The following is a 20,573-nucleotide window of genomic DNA, read 5'->3' on the forward strand; positions in this document are numbered from 1 at the left end:
TCTACCTTGATAGGCAACTTCAGATACTTACGGTCATAAAACCTCCAACTTCAGGAATTCTGAATGCCTATCAGAAAGTCATCATGGGTACAAGTAAAAGAATTAGGATATACGAAGTATGGAATGGTTTAAGAAATAGGTCGGATGTAAATCCACCCTGAATACAACAAAATTTTACCAGGAGATCAGGAAATTTTGTGGGCACATTTCTGCAATTTAGTCTAAAGATAATTTTACAATAATTTAATAAGATTACTGGAGCAAAATTTTCATGAACTTAGAATATCTTCAGTACACATTACCTCTTGCCATCAGAAGTAGTTTGTAAGTTTGTAAAAAGTAATATTGCACAGTCTTTCTCTATGTCACTCTACTGTTAAGCTAGACCTTTCTGGGCGCATGGTGAAAGATTCCAGGACACTGACTACAAAATTTGTATAAAGTCTCTGCCTCAGAGTAAAGACTATACTGCCATTTTTATCCTGCAAAACTTCCATGGTAAATTGTTGTATAACTCTAAGGGTTTCTAGGCCTTGAAGGTTTACATGCCCTTCATTTGAAATAAAACAAATATAACAAAAATAATTTTCCTTTACAGTTTTATATGCAATTTTACAAAGTTGTGAGAATTCACTGAGGCCAAATGCATACCCTGGGGTGCCACATGGCTAGACACATTTTTTCAAGCTAAAAAACCCTGCTTAGCATATGACAAGATTTCCACACGCCTAAAATAAGTTCTAATCAACAATACTTGAAATGTAACATCCTAAATCAGCTTGCAGAAACTCTTTCAGAAATGCTTGGGGAAAATGACTTCCGGTCCAATCACAGTAGCAGCATACACTACTGACATTTAAGACGCTCTTATACTTAGACGCATACCGTTTTACAAATGTATGAGCGACACACTGAAGAGGAAAATCTATCTATTGTACTGTTGGTCAGACGATGTCCTTGTGATAATGGTAATGCCAAACCTTGATGGTAAAAATTTACAATAAGGGAAGATAATCTATCTCTCGTTTCTTTTTTTATATCCAGCTTTGTTTTCTTATATATAATATCTTTCAATTTTTTTTAAATTGGACATTATTGCACTGATGAACATTTGGCAAATTTCTCTCTCATGCAGTGCAACCCTTTTGAGGCAGAAAGAGGAAAATCCAATGTATAAGACTCAATACATTTATCAATCAAAACTAAATTGTGATCTGCTTAAAAAATCCTTTGTTTAAAACACTAAATTGTTGTGGAAGTATTCCAGTAACCTTGGATTGGGTAAAAATTGCAAATGTTTACAATGACTTGCAATATTCTATGCAATTTTAGTGTACCATCTGCATGTAAAATTAATTTACTTTCATTCCTTAAATACATCTCTGTAGATAAACAACTGAGTGAATCTTACTCTGTCAGTGATTGCATTATCTGCAAAGAAAGATAAGCAGGATTTGACATTAATTATTATTTACACTTTTCCACAAAAACATCAACAAAACTATTTTAAATGCAATATCAATTTCATTTAATTTCATTATTACTGTGCAAGTATAAGATGGAATAAATCACGGACAACAAACATGAACTTCAGAGTGAATTACAAATGTTAGAAAAAAAATGACCAAAATGACACTACTTCTGTGAGCTCGAGTTAATAATATACTTACAAGGATTTTGGGCTTCTTCTGTACTTAACAGAGACATTCACTCCAGACAGTCGTAGAGCTTTGATAATATTGTCAAAATAGGGGGACACGTAAATTTCATCAATTTCGAGGCTCTTCAGTTTCTCAAGGTGTCTGAAGGTGACATCTTCCTTTGGAAAAAAAGTGAGCTTTGGTTACTCATGCACTAGAGCAAAATGTCATTAATCAGACCTAATTGCAAAGGTACCACATCTGGATATTCTGACTATACTAGTTTAGGTTGGTGTAAGTACATACAGTATAACCTATGCTAGGCCATTCTTATATTCATGCAAAGTGCTGTGAAACCTACTGCACTTAACTGCAAGATAATAAAACATTGAAAAGCTTCAGCTTCTAAGAATTACTCTAGAAATAAAAAGTTGCCAATGAATTTTCTGTTTACAAAAATAATCTGCCTATACTAGCCAAACCTAAATCTCATAAACTCCACATTGCCTAGTCTGGACCAGCCTGAAATAACTTAAAACAGAGTTTTCTAAACCAGCCTGAGAAATATTAAAAAATATTTTCATGCACTTGTGTCCTCTATGTTCAAAGACATTCTTACATAGCAAAATGGTCATTCCAGAAAATGTATGGCTTTTATATTACCACATAGCCTACCTGTTTTTACAACATAACCTTATCAACATAGCATTGAGACATGACGTAAACAAACTAGTCCTGTTACGTTTGTATATGTGCAATTTATAACATGAAATACATATTAAAGTTCATGTTTTTCAGCTTACACTGTAGGTGCTGTAATGTTAACTCATTTTCAGGAAGAAGTAAAAGTAAGAAAGGGAAGAGAGCTTTGAAGAATGAAAGAGCAGAATAACCTAGACATCAGAGCTGTGGATTATAATAACACATAGAAGTAGTGGTAATACCAACCTCCAAATCAGGAAGCAATCTCTGTACTTCCAAAAACTGAGAAAGATTTGCCAGGTCTGGTGGAATGTCAAGAACAGGATCAGGGCATGGAACTTCTTCATGCCATGCAATGATGGAAACATGGGCAAGCTTAAATAGAACAGCTATTGCCCCACCAAAGCAGCCAAACACCTTAAAAAAAAAAAAAGAAAAAAAAATTTGGGAAAAATATCTACAGGTATACAATATACAATTTTTGAGTTTCCTAACATCATTTGGTTTAACAGTTAAAATTAGTGCAATAGCAAAATACAAAACATCAAACTAGATAAACATGTACACTGTATGCAACATGAAAAGAGAATTAATAGTATAACTTACCAAAACCAAGGGAGGTAGTAAGTTTGTGTTGCGGAAATAAATTTCCGTGGTAGTTGGAAACGATGAAAGGAAACCAATGATTGCCTCTGAGTGTCCTTCCATAGCTGGATCCATTTCTTGTATTCTCATATTCACTGGACTGAGAGTAAAAAACTCAATGACTAACGTTTTAATTGACGGGAACGTGAACATTGCCTGAAATAAAATAAATACACTACTGTATATAACAACATTGGATATTCCAAATGCATAAAACAGCTGAAGGAGGCTCATTAAAAATAGTGATTCTGATGTCAAAGGATTAAGCTGTGAAGAAAAAGAATGGTAGTTTTGATTACAACCATAATGACATTATTTTTATCTACAGTTGTAGAAGCCATGGTAATTTTGACCAAAAACAGTTGCTAATTTCTTTCAGTAAAAACAATGCATGCCAATTATAAAAAAAAAAATTCTTTCAAACAAAGTTTGCCTGTTCCAAAACACTCAGTGAAAATATCAGGTACTATGTTCATAGACGAAAAAAAAAAAAATCACCACCACACATACCTTGCACCATAAAAATTTAAAATCTAAACACGCTGTATTTTGGTGATGTGATGAAATGGAAGCTGGAAGAGCAATTATTTCATACATCTGCCTAAAATGTAAAAAGTCAAGGAATTGCGTTCTGGAACTGGAGCATAAAATTTAGGCCAAAGGCCAATTGCTGGGACCTATGAGGTCATTCAGAGCTGAAAATAATGTCAAAACAATTGCTGGGACAGGGTGAAAAGTAAAATGGAACATAAAGAATGTGAATGGAGGTACAGCAAACCCCCCGTATTCATGGTCTCACGATTCACGGACTCGTGTATTTGCAGATTTCTTTGTGGAACGTATCTACCCATTATTCGCGGAAAATTTGCCCATTCGCAGTATTTTTCACTGAGAAATATTCACTAATTACTGTATTTTCATATCATTTTCATGACTAAATGCACTTTTTGTGACAAAACTATTAAAATACTCAGGTATAAGCATTTTTTAGATGGTTTTTCTTGTTTTCAACCATCAAAATAGGCAGTTGTAAGTGTTTTTAGAGGGGTTTAAAGTATTCGCGGATTTTAACTATTCGCGGGGTGTGTGTGTGTGTGCGCGCGCGGTACGCATCCCCTGCAAATATGGGGGGTTTACTGTATAGTAAAAGGAATGAAGGAGGTTGCAGCTCGGGACCAAAGGGGCACTGCTAATGCCTAGAGTTAGGTGCACCGATGGTACCACCCCTCTCCTGGGGGAATGATGTTCTGACAGGTGATGCAATAAGATTTGTAACAAAAAGAGAGATACGGTATCACCTCTTGGGTGTCCAAATTTTCAGGTCTTCAAAGTGTAATGTCTTTAATTTGCAAATTGTTAAATTTATTTTGTTCATATCTTTAAACAAGAATAATAATGAAAGAGGCTAAAACTCACCTTATACTCCTCCCAGTCCAGTTCATTCACAGGATACGGAAGTTTGGGAAGATTATAATTAAAAATAGACTGGGGAGTCATTTGTAAAGTTAAATGTTCTAACTGTTTCGCTGATGCTATCAGGACACTCAGTTCAAGATCTGTCAGTGCAGAGGCATCCAGGGTCAACTTCTTTATAGAGCTCATTGGTAACACCTGTTGGTAAGGAAAACAACTTTTCTAGTTTTACATCAGCAAGGGGAAATGAAGAGCGATTGCTTCTGACTTGTGAGGTTCATAAGATATCATATGGATTTTCACTCTGGGTCAAAACTACATATGCTCAATAATTTACTGGTGAGAGAATCATTTATTTACCAAAATCTTTTTAACACGGTTAATTAATATCTCAAAGAATTTTTTATTTTAAACTGGGATCAATGTACTTGTATGAAAACTTTTAAAGTTCAGTATTTCAAAGTTCACAAATCATAGATAATATGAGGCCAGTGATAAAAGAATGGCCTTAAAAGCATGAAAAATAAATCTTTCAATGGCTCAACAACCCATAAAAACCAACATCAGTCAAAAATGTAAAGGGTTACACCCTGTTCACAGTGGCTAATTCAGAAGTAAGAGGAGAGATGACACAGGTCAATGACCTTTATACTTACAGATGTGATTACCAGATGTATGACAAAAAACGTCATCTACAGATATACTTTATATGGCGTTTATGATACACGAATTACAACAAATGCAGAATACAGGCAGCCTATGCACCCATCTTCAAAGGACTTATCAGGCAAAAAATTCATACTACTGAAATACAACAGTACCCTTAAGGTGAGCATCTAGCACTGCCAAAACACCCTTAACAAATGTTATCTTCACGATGTCACACATAAAGAGTGAGCGCACAGGGAAGTTGCACTGTTAGTGAGGTTCTGGAAATCTGGACTGTAATGCTACCTGAAGTAAAACTACCTCTATCCTTTCTGTAGCTTATAATCAATACTTGATAACTATAAACCAGAAAGACACCAAAAAACCTGTAGCGGGCGATGATGATATCTAAATGTTGGAGCTATCAATAAATTCTTTTACTACCCTGGTGAACGGTGAAACAGGAAGGAAAATGGAAGAAATTAAGAAATCTGATGAGACATGATTTAAAGGAATGGGGCACTTTTAAGCAATACTGTATTGCAAACCTGGTGTATCAGCAAGGATCTGGGGAATTTCAGTGAACTATTGTACAGCACTGTAGAAAAACACAAGTAAGGAAATATGCTTTGAGCAAAAATGATATATTTTGGGATTTTTTCCTTTGAAAATTTCCTACCAATGATGTTTGAAATAAGTTAAATCTTAAATAGTGACTGTGAATACAAACCATAACTTATATGCCATCAAAAGGAATACAGCATTCAGTTTGTTTAAATTTTGCTGACATACATCATATTAGTTTCCTTGCAATTTCCCCTTGAATTTTACCGATTTAAATTCTGATGACAGAGAATAAAATCCATAAACTAGAGAATCACAGGATTTTATGACAATTAAAAGGTCTGTAAAAACGTTAAGATGTACCTAGTGGGTTGGGAGCCCTAAAATCTGACATCAAGAAGTATTACTAATTACACAAAACCAAGAAATGCTAACAAATTTCTTGTCATATGAACTTAAACACATGAATTACTTTCAGTAAAAGATAAACTGCAATGTGTTTGCAAGATCTATGACAAACACAAAACTATCCAGATGTTAGTGAATGACACTCTTGTGTTCAGTGGTACCACACATACACATTATCTTCCGAAAGCATTTGACTACCCTATCAGATAAACTGAAATGACAGTGCTTTGATACTGAGCCACTTTCAATGAGGAGTCAACAGTACAGGTCAAATCTAATTCAGAGTTAACAGTACAGGTGAATTATAATTTGCAGTCAGCAGTACAGGTGAAATTTGAAGTTGTGGTCGAAGTAAAGAAATTTATGTTTTTGGCACAAGAATTATCAAACAAAAACAAATCACAATTTCTCTTACCTCAGTAAGGTAACTTAAATCATCATGAATATTTCTTGTATGATGAATTCCAAGAGCTGTCAATTTTGGACACACTTTCAAAACCCTACATAAATCGTTCATATCCAGAGTGCCCTCTCCATACCTTATGGCCAAACATGTCACATTAAACTGATGGGTCACAACCTCTCCACTCTTTTGAAGAAAGAAAAATACCAAAATTAAAATAAAACACTTGATAATTACACAGATTAGCATGATATTCATTATTATACAAAAGCTTGCCAATAAATGAATACAGATTCAATCAGGCAAACAGAAAAATGCAACACAGCAGAAACACACACAAAGATTAGTACAGCAAAAGCACACCTGCGCTACACTAGCTCAGCCAGGTCACTGCGCTACATTAGGATTCATTATAGTGAGGTTTTAAAGAGGCTAATATAAGTAGACATCTTACAAGCCAGCACTACTCTATGCTGATCCCAAGCCTGGGTAAATGGTGAGGGATGGTGGCAGGAAAAGCATCTGGCCATACATCCCCTATTGTTGAAACTATGCATGGTAGCCAAGAACACCTAAGATCAGAAGGCCTGGGCTTACCCCGTTCATGCAATGCAAGGGGCTTTGCTTGGCCCCACTGGATTAAAGCACAAGGACTACCACATCAAGGACGGGCATGGTTAAGACAAGAAAGTCCAAGTGTTGAGAATTGGGACTCTGAACATTGGCAGCATGGCCACCCGAAGTAGGGAAGTGGCAGACGTTATGGAAAGAAGAAAAGTGGACATATTATACATACAAGAGACAAGATGGAGAGGAAACAAACCATGGGAGATTGGCAGTAGTTATAAGATATTTTATAGGGGCGCCAATGTGGGAGGAAGAAGTGGAGAGGGAGTTGTTCCTAGCAAGGAAATGAAGAACATATTTTAGAGGTGGAAAGGAAAATTTCTAGAGTAATGAAAATAACGCTGTGTTGGGGCATGTTAAGAATATAATAAGCACATGTGCCCCACAAGTGAAATGTGATGAGGAAACAAAGGGTTTGTTCTGGAGAGAGAGGGATGAAAATTACAACATCAACAAACTTAGAAGAAGTGAAAAATTGCAAGGTAATACAAGGAGAGTGTTAGTATGCAACATGGGTTAGTGGTGTACAACTTTTTTATAAGACAAGTCTGAGGGGGAAGATGGACAGTACAACCCAAGAAAAGTGGCAGAGGGTAGAGGTCTGTGAGATGAGAGAAAGATTTAAGGATCTGGTACTGTACTCGGTAGCATCAGATTAACAGAGGATGTAAACAAATGGTATGAAGAAAACAGCACCATGATTCTCAGAAGAGCCAAAGAATTATTGGCAAAGACATCTGGTAGAGGTTCACCCAGTGAAAAGGAGAGCTGATGGTGGAATCATGTTATGCAAGAAAAATCAAGAGGAAAAAGGAAACGAACATAGCTTATGATCAAATTGATTCTGAGGAAAATCCATTGGCTTAGAAAAATGTAAAGAAGGAAGCAAAAGTTTATATACAAGAGAGCAAAAAGCAAAGATCAAGCAACTATAGATCTGACGCACATCAAGCAAATCATAGCTAAATATGGAAGGGTTCTGCCCATGGAGGAAACGTATAGAGCAAGATGGAAGGAATATTTTGAAAAGCTATTAAATGAAGAAAACCCCAGGTGAATAGCAGAGAATGGATATCCACAATAGTTAGATATAATTAAACAAGAAGTAAAGAGGGCACTAGATAAAATGAAGAGAGGTAAAGCAGGACCTGATGATATAACAGTTGACGTGTGGAAATATTTGGGAGAGAAAAGAATTGATATACTGTGGGACCTGATGTGTCAGATTTACTGTTAAGAATGAATACCAGATGACCGAAGAAACTGCCTAATGGTCCCTACATATAAAGGAAAGGGTGACATACAAAACTGTTGTAAATACCAAAGGATAAAACTGATTTCTCATACAGTGAAGGTGTATGAAAGAACTACTGAAGAAAGAATAAGGAGAGAAACCACAAACAAGGAACAGTTCGGGTTATGACAGGGAGGGGTACAGTGGATGCTGTATTTGTTTCAAGACAAACAATGGAGAAGTATGGAGAAAAACAGAAAGAATTTCCTTTAGTATTTGTTGACGATATACCATAGCAAGAAGTATGGGGGTGTTTGGGGTGAAGGGTGTTTCTGAAAAATATGTTGAAAAATATGTTAAGTTGGTACAAGATATGTATGCAGAGGCAACACACAAAAGCGTAGTCAGACCAGCCATGGTTTACAAAGCCATGATGTGGCTAATGAAGGAGGCTCAAGAATGGAAAATGGATGCAGCAGAGATGAGGATGTTGAGATGGATGTATGGAGACACAAGAGATAGGATCAGAAATGAATTTATTAGAGGAACAATTATAGTAGGGGAAGTATCAAAGAAGTCCCAGGAAAAAAGGCTACAGTGTTTGGTCATGTTATACAGAGGGAAGACCATGAAAGTAAAAGGGTTATGAGAATGGAGGTGGAGGGAAGAAGAAGGAAGGCCAAAGTTCAGATGAAAGGATAAAATAGCAAATGATGTGCAGGAAAAAGGTTTAAAAGGTCAGGATGTTCTGGAGACAGGAAGGTGAAGGCTGATAGGAAACAGCAACCCTATAAGAAATGGGCAAAGGTTAAAGGGAATAAGATAAGTAATGTATTATTAATACTGACAAGAGATAAATACTGCACTGCAAATGCTGTAAGTGGAATTCTCATCAATTTTCAAGTAATTAAAACCATGAACTTACTAACCTTGTATTTTGCCTCCATATCAAGCAAATGCAAAATGGCTTCGTAAGTACCCCACTCAAGTCTGGATCCCGCTGCTGCCATCTTTGGCTGGATAGCAAAGGCCGCAGCGCCTAAAGTTATTCTCATTGTAGAAAGAAAATTGTCATACCTGTATATATTATTTTCCAGCACTTCTAGATGAGGCAACGCCAAATTCCAGGATTTGTGATCCTGAGAAAAAAAAAAAAAAAAAAAAAAAAATTAATATTTATCATAAGGACAACCATTTGATTTTTTTATGTCAGAAAAAAAAAAAAAAAAAAAAAAAAAAAAAAAAAAAAAAAAGGCAGGCATTAGTTCAGATAAGACAGCAATTTGGGCATAAACCCTCTGTTGGTACCCTAACAAAAAAAATTTTGTTTCATCATATACTGGCCTCGACAAGAACAGTTCCAAGACTCCTGTTCCTCATAGTCGACACACCAAAGGCTCTACCTTTGTGGAACAAGTTACTCTGACAATCACATTCAGGTGGTTCCATCATATCCAAATACACTCAGGGTTCATGCACAGAGATCATCCAACAAGGATTTTCTAGGACAGTAGCACAGGCTACTCTGCCACTGCAAGACCACAAGAATCATCTATGGTCAGACTATGCCAGTCTAAATCAAAGCCTGGTAACTGGGGTAACAGAATCTTGATCCATGCAAAACCCCTAATCCAGTCATAATAGATTTCTGATCTTTCTTAGGAATCAAAAGTAATGCTGGTGTCAGTGGCTAGAGGATACAAGTCAGCCCTATGGGGGCTGATACTTGGATTCTTCTGACGTACCTGCCACTTCTTCAATCTGCATGCAGTGCTACAGTATTAATGAATAGAAATGTATGATGATTATATTGTTCACTGGGTACAGTGGTTGCTTGGCAAGCTTTCGGTAGTTATGATAAAACGACTGTAAACAAAGGATGCCGGAAGTTTTTTCTTTTTGTTTCTTATAGTTGATTTTAAATACGTGAAATGAGTATATACTGATTTTTTATGCATTTTATAGGCATATTCTAAGCTTTTAGCTTCTTAGTTTAACTCATGTTTTTATTTTTTGACTGGGTTTTTAAAATTTTTCTTTCCATCACAATTCAATTAGCTTGCAACAACCTATGTTGTATTAGGCAAGTCTCATCTGGTACTGCAGTATAATCTGTTTCTTTAATGCTGTCTGTACTTTTCATCACAATAAAAATAATCTGGGCTTCAGCCACTCCACTCTCAAGTCTTATCAACATCTCTCTTGGCTTCTTAAAGAATTTTTTGAAGAAACTTTAATCCCTGGCTTTGGTAATACTGTATTCCAATACTGCTTCTCCCTAATGACATCTTTCACCCATATCTACCCATAACATTCTAAAAACCAGCATAGTCCATTCCTATAAGGCCATTTAAGTCTCATACTATCAGAATCCTTTCTGACTGTAGCACTTCTGTCACCCCTTAAGAAAACCTTTTCCAAAATATCTGCTATCCTTCTTATGGTCTTAATGATTTGGCGAATCTAAAAAAGATACATTTACACAATGCTATAAACCATGGCCACAATGATCATACTGCAAACAAAGATGTGCTAGAGAGATGTGGTGTCCAGCAACTAATATCCAGAGTATCACAGTTAGATGGTTTGGACATTTTATAACAGCAAATGAGGACGGTACTGTAATCAGAATAGTAGATGTGGATGTAACAAGATGGAGTCTTGAGGGTAGGCCCAGAAAATCAAGGAAAGAAGGCATAGAGGAAGACCTACACTAGATGGGTATTCAGGAAAAGTTCACAAGGCAGAAGGGAAGGGAGAGGACTCATTTTGAGTCTAATCCAACCAGAGGCAAATATGACAAAAATGTTAATGATGGTGATGATTTTTTGGCATAAAACCCTATTTTAACATCAAACACGTTTTGTTACTGTTCACTGAAAGCAGATTACACGTAGTATGCTACATACAAACCATTTTACATATCCCATATATCATCCAGACATGGATGTTTGTGTGTAGTGGACTACCTGTATCTGCAATGAAGTAATGGCAGACTAAATCTGTTATTGGTAAATTCCCTTACTAGAAATAAAACTATAACTTTGCAACAATCTGAATGATCATGCTAAAATATTACCTTTGTTAATGCCAAGTCTAAGATTTTTTCACTTTTCTTGCTACCAGTGTTCCACAGGGCATTGCAAAGAACTTTATCTGACACGCCCCCGGCAAACTCAATTACACGCAGATTTCTGAAACATGAAACGGCAAGTGTGAGCTCATCTGGAAATATACAGCACTATAAATAATGAAGACTACGAAGAGCAATCAAATTCTTTTAGTTGAGGATAAAATAAGACCCCTTTTCTTTTGTGCAGATCTTGGTGCTGTATATTGTTTAGAAATTCACTTGGAATCCTAAAGCCTGAAGAGGACTACTGTACTGTCCTCCATCTCAAAGGGAGTGAAACCTTTTTCAAAATTTCTACAAGGACAGAATATTTATATCATTTTCCTGCTTGATCTTCTGACTACTCAACAATTCTGGTTTGTTGTGGTTATGCTACCAATCTGTGGGTAAGGTATGTCCGGTATTTGGATTTTCTATCAGTCCATGGAATAATTCTGGATTAAAAGTCCCTGACAAACCTGGTGAGCTTAATTTCTCAAGGAATGTAGTTGTCATTTACCATATTTAAACCATTGAAAAATTGTTTTCCAGCCACCGTCAGTACTCCATTAATGAGGACCCCCTTCATAACCCTGCAGCACCTTCATTACTGCTTCTGTATAAAAGTTAACTAACCCTGATCTTCATTCTATGGTCCAAACCCCAACAATGTGTGGCTATCGAACTGTTTCTGTTATTAACATTAACAGGTCTTCTGTGCTCTTTCTTTCTTTCTTTGCATGGGTAAGTGTTAACAGCTTGCTCCTCGAGCTCCCCAGATGCTACTTGGATTTCAGTCTTAGATATTTTAATCAAAATTCCATCATTATTCATCTTTCCTGCATTCTTCCCCTTTACCTGCATTTCACACTATGTAAAGAAAGTGTCTGGTGAGAATTACCCAACACAGCTAAGTTGAGAATGGCATTTATACTCATTCAAGGTGTAACAGGACACCAACATAAGAATTCTTTTGTTTACTGTCAAGACTCTGCACCTTAGCACTCATATCTTTCCTGGGAATAAGCAAAAATAAGGAGTTTGTGTACTGTATGGACAAAATCTCTTCTTGGATTATGACTTCAGCAAAATTAAACCCTTGCTACTTACCTAAATTGGCAACATTTCATAAAACCAACATTATCACTCCGTGGCAAATAAATATTCTCGAACTTTGGAGAATGTTTGGCAAAATAATCAAACGATGGCTCGGACTGATCAAGTTCCTTCAGGGAAAAGTGCACTGCATCACTGGGAAACACCAAGGAAACGAGTTCTGATATTTCACTCTCCAGAAAAGGATGATATCCATCAGGGACCCACAGTCTCTCTATTCCCAGTCTGAGAGCAGCAACAATAAGCATGTTATTGTAGGCCTTTTCATGACCTTGCCACTGTAAAAACAAAAGAGATATTACCATAAGAAAAACTTTCTCAAATGAACAACAGGAGGCTTGAAAGCAATTTGAAACATTCATGACAATTCAAAATGTTAACACACAAACCTATTTCTTCCATGGCCCTGAGACTCTTCATCTCTATCCAAGGAAGACTGGGCATGGGTCCCTCCAGGAACCATTGACACCCCTTTATATCCTGTGCAGGTTAGGTTCCTGGTGCTCCCTCCAATGTGAAACCGTAATGCTGTTATCTTATCTAATAGTAAGTTACTATAACCTACCCCAGGCTATGCTGTAAGCACAATAATACTTGACTAAGCCAGTCACCTTTAAAAATACTATCAACTTTCATAAGTTATTAGGTTCTTATGAATATTGGGCATTTATAGAGGTGAATGAATAAATTGTGTATTACTCCATACTGCAGAACTGCTCATACACACAGCATGAGCAGTAATGCTTACTGGCACCCCTAACCTCTACAGATATAAAGAATGTTTGTATGTTCCCACAGATTTGTTTGATATGAAAATATCTTTCAAAGAACCACCAAGGTATAACCTATCAATACCAAATAACAGTCAGAAACAATTTGCTTACTCTAAGTATCAGCAATGGTGAATTGAGTAGTACAGTACAGGTAGAATAAGCCTAATTTGTTTTCATACAACTCTTGGGTCCTTTCAGACATGTTAATTGCATTCATTCTTCTGTGCACCTTTCTCTGGGGATTATCAGCATTTCTATTATGTTTAATGATGTGCCACAGACAATATTTCATTTTCAGTGCATATCTGTTTCCTTCTCATCCTGTGTGAGATGTGTGAATATTTTGTGAACTTCCAATACTGGTGCTCCTGCTGCCTTTGGCTTCATGTGACCTGTCTGCAGGCCCTGCCAATCTGGATCTCCCTCATCCACCTCTGTGAATGATACCTTCTTTGCTAGGCTATGGTCTCAAGTTGCGTCTGCTCTTCAGAGACAATTCCTTGCTGTTGCTGACCCAAAAGATTCTGCTTCTGGTGCCAATATTCCCATGGTCTCCGTGCCTAGATCTCTTTCCACCCACTGCTATTATCATTCCTATACCTTCTGCAGCTTTTTTTTTTTTTTTTAGCTCAAATTTATTTGGCCATTTCATCCCATATGCTCAGTCCCATGACCTTGAATAGTGCAGAGTTAAAGGCATAACCATACTTGTGTATGTTTTGGACTTCATTCGTATTTATTGAGATTTATAATTGTGGTGGGCCATGTACTTCCTGCGGCAAGGTGGTTGAACAGTAAGTTCCTCATCCCCATAATTCCTTCCACAACTGTCCAGCTCAATGGAGGCATTTACTTCCTTGAATAAATGACAAATTTTCAAAGCCAATTTGTATTTTTCCTAACTATACAAACCTGAGGTCTTTACACAAGGAATATGCTCCAGCACAGTGGAAAAAGGCAATACTGTAATAGGGATCACATACAATCACATACTGTCTTACCTCACCTGTTTTGGTAGAGTAGCATCCTTTTGTAAGTTAGAATTTCTTCTTGTACGTATTGCTGGGACAGTTTTTGGGATGGTTATGGGGAGAGGGCAGGGGGATTCCAGTTGGCTGGGGGAAAGGAGGGGGGAGGTGAGCCTTCCAGTCGGGTAAGATATTTTGTCTTAAATTAGGTAAGGTTAGATTAGGATGTACTGTACCTTGGTAACAGCCATTTTCATATTTTAGTATCATACCTTAGAATTGCATTTCTGATTTGTCAATCCTTTGATACTAAACCAAAAAAGGATATACTGTGTATAGCAATACAACTCTGGTGAACATGAGCAACACAGAGCTGCTCTTAACATGGACAATGCATACTAAGGCCCTCTGGATATAAGAACTGATATGAAATGCAGGGACCAGTAAAATTAAGAAGTTGCAAAGCAATAGTTAAAAGACATTTTTCAGTTTTATTGACCTCCCTGCCCCCATAAAAAATCAACATACCCCATAACATAAAGTTAAAAAGATTATGAAATCCTCAAATAAACATACAAAATTTACATACGATATCATTTTAATATTTTTAAAATTTATCTAGACCTACCAATCAACCTTACCTCATGACGAAAAATTCGCGAGTAATCTCTGACTGTGTCAAAAAACATATCCTTGTCCAAGTTCAAACTTTTTATATTGCTCTCAACACCCACAATAAGGTGCAGAAGTTTTTGCTGTAAAAAGAAAAATATACAATTAAAAAAAAAACAATTTCAAAGAATACCTATTATTGCACAAAATAATTACTCCAGTCAGTCAATAAATTTCTGCATACAATAAAAGTTATAGAAAATACAAATTCAGAACATTTGTTTGTTGAGTTCCATCAATATAAAGCTCTCATTTTCCTTGTTCAGACTGCACAAACAGATAGCAAAGAACCAAGCACTAAACTTCAACTTTCAGATGATACAAAACACAGATAATCTCTAGGGTATCCAGTTTTGACTCCCAGCTCATTACTAAAGTCCTCACTTTGGCAAAAGATATTATTCTAACAACAGACTGCTATATGTGTACTCCCCATATCCCAAGCCTTCTTGACATTGACTGCGCAATCCTACTTGTATAAGTTGTGGTTTTTCCATATTCGTAGAAAGCTGTGCCTTATAACTGTGCCTTATAACTTTCTTTGCTTTCATCATGGACTCAAAATTCCAGACTGTTTCTTGGGTCAGGAATTTTAGCAGATGACCCAGCTGCCAATGATTTTAGCAGTTTTCATGTTAAATGACATCCAGATTCATTGAATTACAGCCACATACTTGCAGTTTTCATGTTAAATGACATCCAGATTCATTGAATTACAGCCACATACTTGCAGTTTTCATTTTAAATGACATCCAGATTCATTGAATTACAGCCATATACTTGTTATATTTGTTCTGAAACATTCATCAGATCTGCTTAGCCAGTTAACTGTGGTGAGCATTCAGAATAAAAATGGAAAGTCAAATGCCATGCAAATCATTTCTATACCATTTCTGCTATTACTGACCTTTATATTCACCCTCGGTTGTCACTAGCTGCTCTCCTTATTCTTCTCTCCATTCACCATCTTTAGTCATAAAGTGTTTTCACAGCCCACACGTATTGCATTAAACACCTGTTGCTACACTGGCAATAGCAATTCTTGCATAAAAGCAACAGCTAAACATGAAACTTAATCCTGGAACAAACCAATAATACCAGTGTTCTGGTTACACAAAACCCAGATCATGCACACAAGAGGGAAACAAGCCAGTAATACTGCTTTTGAATACCAGCAAATCTGTTTCACACACCTTGATGCAAGTAAATTTGCTTCACATACCTTAACCCACCTGTTTGTTTCAGATTTGCCGTGTGAGGCTGATGACAATCTGTTTGTTTGCTTGTGACCCAACAGTCATATTTTCAATCTGGAGCCATTGTTTGAAGTTTCATTAATATTTAGAAATAACTGTGAAGTGCGTAATATCTGACAATTTTTTTTTTCTGTTGCATCCGGATTACTTCAGACAATAAAGTCAATAGTCTTATATAAAATGAAAATTTTATGACTTTTCAAAGGTTTTTGTTAATGTGATATCATTAGTACTCGTGGTACTTCTGTTATACTGACCTTAGTCAAAGCCACTTGCCAATAACTTTTTAATGTCCCTCTGTTAATCCACTTTTTATCTCAGACCTCTGGAAGTTGAAAAGCACTTTTCATGCGTAGGGAGGAGGTCTACAGCAAAAGCATATTCTGAACTGTTTTCAGCAAATGGTAGTAATATGTACTGATGAATGTACAGTTTTATGAACTCACTATGAACTAGCTAATCTTTTATCCTAAGAGTACCCACACCTTTACCGCATTAAAAGTTCTTTCTCGCTGAGAAAAAGAAAGTGGTAACTGAACTCACTACAGCTTGACACAGGTCATCCATCAGCAATTACTATGCTGTACCTGAGGTCTGGAAGGCATACCTTCTTGTCTATTTTACACCAATGTTTTTCTTTGCTAAATGAAACAAAGGAAAAGTGACATCACTGGCCTGAAAGGCAAAAAACACTAGTAAAACACTTAAAAATTCACTAATCACTGGAGAAAAGGTTGAGGGTAAGCAAATGTATGTATAACACAGTGGCACATCATACAAATACCAAAAATAATCCTGGAAGAGCACCTCAGAATATGTCTGTAGGTACAGAGCTGCATGGTAGAATGAGGGCTTATAAGAAGACAGAGTATGTGTCTGAGCATGAATACTGGGGTCTTTGTCTTTCAGGAATCAGCATATTGGTGCAGCTGGGAGAGCTGTTCCAAGGAATAAGGGTATTCAAGGCTAAGGGTTTACTGAACTAACATGATTACAACATTTTCATAAAAAAATGAGTAAATTAGGGATCGTAATAACAAATATACAGTAAATAGACATATCAGTTTAAGAATGGGTGGGTTGAAGATTTATTTTGAAAGCGGTGTCATTAGAACAGAGGATGAATAACACAATCTTTTCTGCACTTAAAAAACCGAGAAAAATGCTTCTCACCTTCAGCACATTTCCTCCTATGCCACTTCTGACAAGTCTCTTGATCATCTTTACAGTGAACATAGCCACCTGATCAAGTTTTGAAAACTTGATATTTGATGGACTGACGATGTCGCTGTGGATAGGAAGAAAGACACATAATAATAAAATTATTTACAATATTGCAGACAAATATATAATGAGTTAAGGAATTAAATGGACCTCTCACCCCGTGAGGAAAAAATGTAAAATGTTCATGATAATGATGATGAGTAAATGCATTAAATTTTGTCCTTAGATACAGGATGCAAACTATGATTACATCTTAAAATCAATTCTAAGTAAGATGTATGATTAATTTTCTAATAAGATAGAACAAATAAACTTTACTAACAGTAGTAACAATAACTATAATGATCCATTAATAAACACCGATTTTACAGGATAAACTACGTAGTTTGTGAGTGAAAATAAATCTCAATCATGATTACTTCAGTTCATTGTTCATATGAATTGGAAGAATAGTCCTCTTAGCATAAATCACAATCCACAACCCCAACCTGGTAATTCAAGGGGTTAGTTCAGTTGTGGATTCTTATAATCTCCGAATGTTTAAATGAGAGACAAATTCATTCCTACTTTCTGCTGATGTCTCCTGAATTCAAGTCCTACTTTCTATTCCCTTGTCTTTATTTCGTTATCGCCTTTTCCTTTAAATAGTCTCTTTCTGCAGGCTGATTTCCTTTAGAACCCTCTTAAATGTATTAGTTTATTGACTATGTCCTTAAGGGTTTTCAGCTGAAGACTTAAAGAAAGGAACAAAGATAGAAAAGGTATGATAGGCCAAACCCACTTCTTTGGGTCCACCCTAAGACTAAATCCGACTAGTTTACAATGTATTTCTGTACATCTGCATGATATATGGTGGTCTGGGATGGTTTGGCTATGGAGTCAGGGGGGGTGGGGACATTTATTAAAAATGCAGACTGCTACCACGCCCCTCTAATTTGGTGACTACCTGTTTATGTGCAAAATGGCCACAGTGTTTAGTACCAGCTCCTTAGGGATGAATGTAAGAACATTAACCCTTAACAGGATGGGCATCAGAGGATCTATAACAGGTTTTGAGTGATGGGCGGGCTAACTCATATAGTATTAATATTACGCGCCATACGATTTGGATGAATTTTGCGGGAAAGATGTTCATATCACTTCAATGGTCCATAAATGACTTATGGCAACTGTAGTAGCTTAGCACAGGACAGAGGAGGATAATTGTGTCTTGAGACTTGATTGGGGAATGTATTGCCCCTCTATATCCCATGACGTTTTTTTATTTATTTGCTCATAAATATACACAGGGATTGCTGTTGGTTTTAGTTCTTATCTTTTACGATAGTGTGTCAGCTATACAGTCATTGTAATTTTACAAAGAAAATTGCAAAGAAATATTAGAAAAAACATGTAATTACAAAGAAAATTGCAAAGAAATATTAGAAAAAACATGTACACCTAACAAAATGGTACTGCATCTCCCCATCTCAGTAAATCTCATAAATATTTTACAATAAATATACTCAGAATTGGTTACTGATTTTACTTCTTATCTGATATGATACTGCATGAGCTGTAATTATAATGTTACAAAATAAAAAAATAAATTATTAGAAAAAACATGTAAAATTAGCATATATTTACGAGTGTCTTGGAAAAGAGGCCCCGCACAGGGTTGTAAATGTTCACTTTCAATTTCCTGTGAAAGTTACAGAAAATTTTTTACTGTTTTTTCTTACACCACGTGCATTTGCATATCTTGCTCTTTCCATTGAAGTGTTTTTTCTTAAACTGGCCGACCTTAAAGTTTGCCCTGTCTGGGGGTGTGTTTAATATATATTTAGCCGTCCCTTAAGGGTTAACAAAAGACAGTAAATATTATAATTATTATTATACAAAAGATGAACCGTATTCACGTGGAACAAGCCCCCTAGGGCCAATGACTTGAAATTTAAGCTTCCATGGAATATGGTGTTCATAAAAATGAAGTAACGGAAAGGAATATGGTTCATAAAAATGAAGTAACAAAAGATAACAGGAAATAAAGAAAGAGGAGATCAATTACTAGAAAGGCAATAATCAACTAGTAAATAAATAAAACTGCAAGTACATTATTTAAGGTGGTAACATACTGCATCTGTGCCTGAACTGATGAGGTTCCAATTACGCAACAAAAGGCGGTAAATATGCCCATCGACAACTAGCAGGAATTGCGCTGCGGTAGTTGTCTGCAGTTTTCCCAAACCATCTCCATTGGTCAGGGTAGGCTAACTCCTGAACCCTAAGTTAGGTAAGTTTGGGTTAGGCTAAGGACAATAGGTTGTACCCCGGATAATATATGGTTTTCCAGCGTTTGAGTCTTTCCAGTGACTTTCGTACTGAATCAGCTCTAAATCAATAATCTGATGAATTACGTTACCCAGAAAGGGTGCTCCCCGTACACAAAATCTAGGCTATTCTCAAGAAAAATCATTCTGAAACATTAAAATTAAAATAGATCGTACTTATACAACTTTCTTGTTTCCTGAGAACTTGAATACAATACAAGTTAACGGTAGAATGCAGAGTGGGGCGTCATTACTTACTTGGGGGGGGGGGGGGGTCCGGGGGGACAAACCCATGGCGGCCCCCCAAAATCACGTTAGGGCATGGCATCCTAAGCTAGGCTGGGTAAAAGTAATTCTAGTTAGGTTATATTCCCTCAGAAATACCTACGGTAGCTATTTTTATTATTAAAATAAAAAAACAATGCTGAAGCGTTATTTTTTTTTGGGGGGGGGCTACAAGCCCTCCAGTAGGGATGTCAAATGAGACGACAGCGTTAGCAGTCTGTAATTTAGCTTGAAAATGGTAAAAACAATTTTAAAAAATCGTAAGATTCAAATTTTAATAAATTCAAAAGCCTAAAACTCCCCGGAACTATGGTAACGGTATCAAAGTTACTCGCCATGTCTTATTTATGTCGCCTGTAACTATATACTCACCTCATTTCTGAGAGTGCAGACATCAGGATCGGATTAACCTGAAACCCCCCTTCACTTATTTACTGCTGTTGGTTAATCCTAACCAACCAACGAAAATAAAATCCCGATACTTTGGTAAAAACTCGGTTAATTACAGTGGCAAGTTTGGCTCTGGTGACGAGACACGCTTGCCTTGAGCCTTGAAGTTCGTAGGGTGGAACCT

At 36.5% G+C, this 20,573-nt stretch overlaps 1 protein-coding gene across 4 annotated transcripts; it reads right to left on the bottom strand.

Moving 5' to 3' along the window:
* Window positions 1-573: 573 nt before the first annotated feature.
* LOC136832298 (uncharacterized) lies at window positions 574-20,566 on the bottom strand. 4 transcript variants are annotated; one of them, XR_010851155.1, is made up of 12 exons: window positions 20,372-20,566; window positions 17,355-17,469; window positions 14,895-15,008; window positions 12,507-12,790; window positions 11,364-11,478; window positions 9,214-9,423; window positions 6,436-6,609; window positions 4,404-4,598; window positions 2,949-3,143; window positions 2,589-2,759; window positions 1,671-1,815; window positions 574-1,431 (listed from the first exon to the last, which is right to left on the bottom strand). XR_010851155.1 is itself a non-coding variant. In XM_067093203.1 (12 exons), the coding sequence occupies exons 1-12, from the start codon at window positions 20,392-20,394 to the stop codon at window positions 1,428-1,430; spliced, it is 1,749 nt and encodes a 582-aa protein (XP_066949304.1). In that variant the 5' UTR covers window positions 20,395-20,566; the 3' UTR covers window positions 574-1,427. The 4 variants fall into 4 exon arrangements, 3 of the variants coding, with proteins under 3 accessions (XP_066949304.1, XP_066949305.1, XP_066949306.1); XM_067093203.1 differs by having other exon boundaries at window positions 1,671-1,819; XM_067093204.1 differs by lacking the exon at window positions 2,589-2,759 and having other exon boundaries at window positions 1,671-1,819.
* Window positions 20,567-20,573: the final 7 nt, after the last annotated feature.

The sequence above is a fragment of the Macrobrachium rosenbergii genome, chromosome 49, assembly GCF_040412425.1.
Source record: "Macrobrachium rosenbergii isolate ZJJX-2024 chromosome 49, ASM4041242v1, whole genome shotgun sequence".
Classification (NCBI taxonomy): domain Eukaryota; kingdom Metazoa; phylum Arthropoda; class Malacostraca; order Decapoda; family Palaemonidae; genus Macrobrachium; species Macrobrachium rosenbergii.

Excerpts from the sequence above, each read along its gene's own strand:
- LOC136832298 (XM_067093203.1), bottom strand. The coding sequence starts at position 20,394 with ATGTCTGCACTCTCAGAAATGAG. Across the intron at positions 2,760-2,948 it reads TACTACCTCCCTTGGTTTTG|GTGTTTGGCTGCTTTGGTGG; the intron begins GTAAGTTATACT and ends TTTTTTTTTAAG. Across the intron at positions 1,820-2,588 it reads GATTGCTTCCTGATTTGGAG|GAAGATGTCACCTTCAGACA; the intron begins GTTGGTATTACC and ends TTTTTTCCAAAG.